At 53.5% G+C, this 3,763-nt stretch overlaps 1 protein-coding gene across 1 annotated transcript in view; it reads left to right on the plus strand.

The window, feature by feature from the left end:
• ACSF3 (acyl-CoA synthetase family member 3) overlaps nt 1-3,763 on the plus strand; it is a 44,698-nt gene that overhangs the window by 33,956 nt on the left and 6,979 nt on the right. The window contains exons 7-8 of the mRNA XM_007939233.2: nt 3,020-3,154; nt 3,446-3,557. Of these exons, the coding sequence (XP_007937424.1) occupies nt 3,020-3,154; nt 3,446-3,557 (247 nt within the window). The remainder of the gene's footprint in view (nt 1-3,019; nt 3,155-3,445; nt 3,558-3,763) is intronic.

Genomic DNA, 3,763 nt, shown 5'->3' on the forward strand with positions numbered 1-3,763 from the left:
GCTCACATGTACCTTGGACAGGAAGCAGCTTCCTGTGCTGCGAGTGTAGGTCCCACATTCTCGGATGGCCCTCCCTTTCCGCTTTTATTATTTTAAAAACAGAGAGAACAGCATTTTGCCAGTTCAGCACTTTCCCACATCCAATTCAGTGACACTGGTTACATGAATTATGTTGGGCCACCATCCCCAGTGTATTTCATAATTGTAAGCAGAAATTCAGTGCTTCCTGAATAGTGATGTCCTATCCCTCCTTCTCCGCCCCCGCTCCCAATAACCACTAACAAACATTGGTCCGTATGCAATGGCCTGTTCTGGAAACCACCACCCCCGTAACCACTAACAAACGTTGGTCCATATGCATTAGTCTGCTCTGGAACCCCCCGCCCCAGTAACCACTAACCCATGGTCCCTATGCATTGGCCTGCTCTGGAACACCCCCCCCCCAATAAGCACTAACATGGTCCCTATGCATTGGCCTGTTCTGGAAACACACACACACCCGTAACCACTAACAAACATTGGTCCATATGCATTAATTAGTCTGCTCTGGAACCCCCTGCCCCAGTAACCACTAACCCACGGTCCCTATGCATTGGCCTGCTCTGGAACACCCCCCCCCTCAATAATCACTAACATGGTCCCTATGCATTGGCCTGTTCTGGAAACACACACACACCCCCGTAACCACTAACAAACGTTGGTTGGTCCGTATGCATTAGTCTGCTCTGGAACCCCGCCCCCCTCAGTAACCACTAACACATGGTCCCTATGCATTGGCCTGCTCTGGGTATTCCACAGAAGTGGAGTCATACAATATTTGCCTTTTTGTGGCTGACTTATTTCACTCAGCACAGTGTCTTCATTGTTCATCTATGTGGTCATGTGTATGAGGACTTGATTTCTCATTATGGCTGAGCAGTTTCCACTGTGTGTATGTATCACATTTTGTTTATCCCTCATCTATTGATGGACACTGGGTGGTTTCCACTTTTAGACTATTGTTGTGCACACTTTTCGTGTCATCTCTGAAATGCATTGTTAAAACTAGATCCTGAAGCATTACCCCACTCTAAGAGTTTCAAGAGCTGGAAAATGAATAAGGAAGACCGAAGAAGAGTTGATGCTTTTGAGTTGTGGTGCTGGCAAAGAATGCTGAAAGTACCTTGGACTGCTAAAAGAACTAACAGATCTGTCCTGGAGGAAGTGCAGCCAGAATGCTCCTTGGAAGCAAGAATGGCCAGACTTCGTCTCACCTATTTTGGTCATGTTGTCAGAAGGGACCATTCCCTGGAGAAGGATGTCATGCTTGGTAGGGTGGAGGGTCGACGAAAGAGGGGGAGTCCTTCAACGAGATGGATTGACACGGTGGCTGCAATGATGGGCTCAAGTATAGCAGGGATTGTGGGGCTGGCGCGGGATCGGGCAGTGTTTCGTTCTGCTGTGCATGGGGTTGCTATGAGTTGGAAACGACTTGACGGCACTTAGCAACAACAACAACAACAAGAGTTTCATGGTTTTGGTTCTTACATTTAAGTGCTTGATCCATTCTGAGTTAATTTCCACGTATGGTGTGAGATAGGGGTTCAGCTTCCCTCTTGTGCATGATCAGTTGCTCAGCACCATCTGTTCAAAAGCTGTTCTTGGTCCAACGTGTGAACTAGCACCGAACAAGGAATCAATTGACCGTGAGTGTGTGGGTTTATTTTCTTCCCCTTCTTAAATGGTTGGTGGTGTTCGTGTTGAGTGCAGTGTGCCCCGAGCACCCATGGGGAGGTGCTGTGGAGAGTCGCAGTGCAGGTGTGTGGACCAGGTCTGCCCGTGAGTCAGAAGGGCCCTGGAGAAATCTGAGTTTGTGCACCTTATTTGGGATCCCTGGACAGCACTCTCCAGAGCTCTGCTTCATGGCGATCTCTGCTTGCAGAGGGGACACACACTCAGGACCTCCTGCCTGTGTCCTGGTCCATCTTTGCACACAGCCAGCTCTGCACAGAGCTGTGCACTGGTGGCCAGCCTGTCCCTGCTCTGGCCCACATTCATCTCACCATTCAGGAGGAAGCTGAGTCTGCAGATCCTGTAAAACCCTACAGTCCCATCCACCGTCTGCTGTTGAGATATGGAGGAATAGACTTCTTCCGACCACTGGGAAGATTTGCTTACGGATCTGAGGTGAATGGATGGAAGGACTCTCCGGGGACAGCACCAAAGCAGACTGGCCACCATTGGCTTCAAAGCCTCATCATCAGTGAAGATGTCACTGAGGACACTTGTGGAGGGTGTTGATGAAGATGTCTGTGAGCACACTCGCTGAGGACATCAGTAAGGACGTTGCTGAGGACAGTGGTGAGCATGTCGATGAAGATGTCAGTGAGCTCACTCACTGAGGACAGTGGTGAGGACATCAGTGAGGCTATCAATGAAGATGTCAGTGAGCTCATTCACTGAGGACAGTGGTCAAGACATTGGGGAGGACGTGGGTGAGGATGTCGATGAAGATGACAGTGAGCCCACTCACTGAGGACATTGGTGAGGATGGGTCAGGACATTGGCGAGGACAGTGGTGAGGATGTCGATGAAGATGTGAGGACATCAGGACACTTGCTAAGGATGTTGGTGGTGGTGTTCACTAAGGATGTCAGTGAGGATGTCACTGAGGACCGCGGAAAACACCACCAGACCATCCAGCAAATAGTCATGACATCGGACAGTCTAGGCAACTCCCAGGCCCTGCTGACTAGATTGCCATGGTCAGGGAAGCGAGGACCACAGGACCCCACCCTGCAGCATGACCCCAGAGCAGAGACGCTGTCATCATAGTGATGGGCAGATGTCATGCACCTGTAGTTGCCCATCCCCTCAGGGCTACCAGGACCCTGCACAGTCTGGGTCAGACTCTTGTGACCCCAGGAGCCCGCTGTTTGGGAATGAAGCCTCCCTATCAGTCTGCTCTCAGGTGACCACACGTTCACCAGTGTTAGAGGTGTCACAGAGGACTGCCACCAACAGCCCGCTCTTTCTCCAGGTGACACAGTCGTGTTCAAGGATGGCAGATACTGGATCCGAGGGCGGACGTCAGTGGACATCATCAAGAGTGGCGGCTACAAGCTCAGTGCCCTGGAGATCGAGCGCCACCTGCTGGCCCACCCCAGCATCACTGGTGAGCGGCCTGCCCCGTGTCCAGGCAGTCTGGGGCTGCAGGTGCCCTGGAGGCGTTGAGCCCGGCTCGCCCCCGTGGCAGAGGAAGGTGCTGCCTGGCAGAAGCTGCCCTGCCCAGCCTTCTCGCGGCCGCCTCACCCACATGCATGCCGGTGCCCAGTCGGGCCTGGGAGGGCAGCAGCCCTGGTGCGGCAGGTGCTCCGAGCCGCACCTGGGCCTACACGCTCTGCTCCCTGCACGTCAGCTTCCTCCAAGCAGCTCCCCGCGGACTCACCTGTGCTTCTGCCCACAGATGTGGCTGTGATTGGGGTTCCTGATGTGACGTGGGGGCAGCGGGTCACTGCTGTGGTGACCCTCCGTGGCGGACACTCACTGTCGAAGCAGGAACTCCGAGAGTGGGCACGGTGAGCATGGGGCAGGGGACAGGTGAAGGGTGGATATTCCTGGGTCTGGGCGAGGACAAGCGAGGGGTGAACAGAATGGGAGACGGGTGAAGGTGGGTTGTCCCATATGCTGTGTGAAGGACAGGGTGGGGGTGAACTCATCTTGGCTGTGGGTGAAGGCGGGTCAGGGGTGGGCTGCCCTCAGCTGTGGGTGAGGACGGGTGGGG

The sequence above is a fragment of the Orycteropus afer genome, unplaced genomic scaffold (genome assembly GCF_000298275.1).
Source record: "Orycteropus afer afer isolate SDZICR_OR568_19922 unplaced genomic scaffold, OryAfe1.0 scaffold00057, whole genome shotgun sequence".
NCBI classification, from domain to species: domain Eukaryota; kingdom Metazoa; phylum Chordata; class Mammalia; order Tubulidentata; family Orycteropodidae; genus Orycteropus; species Orycteropus afer.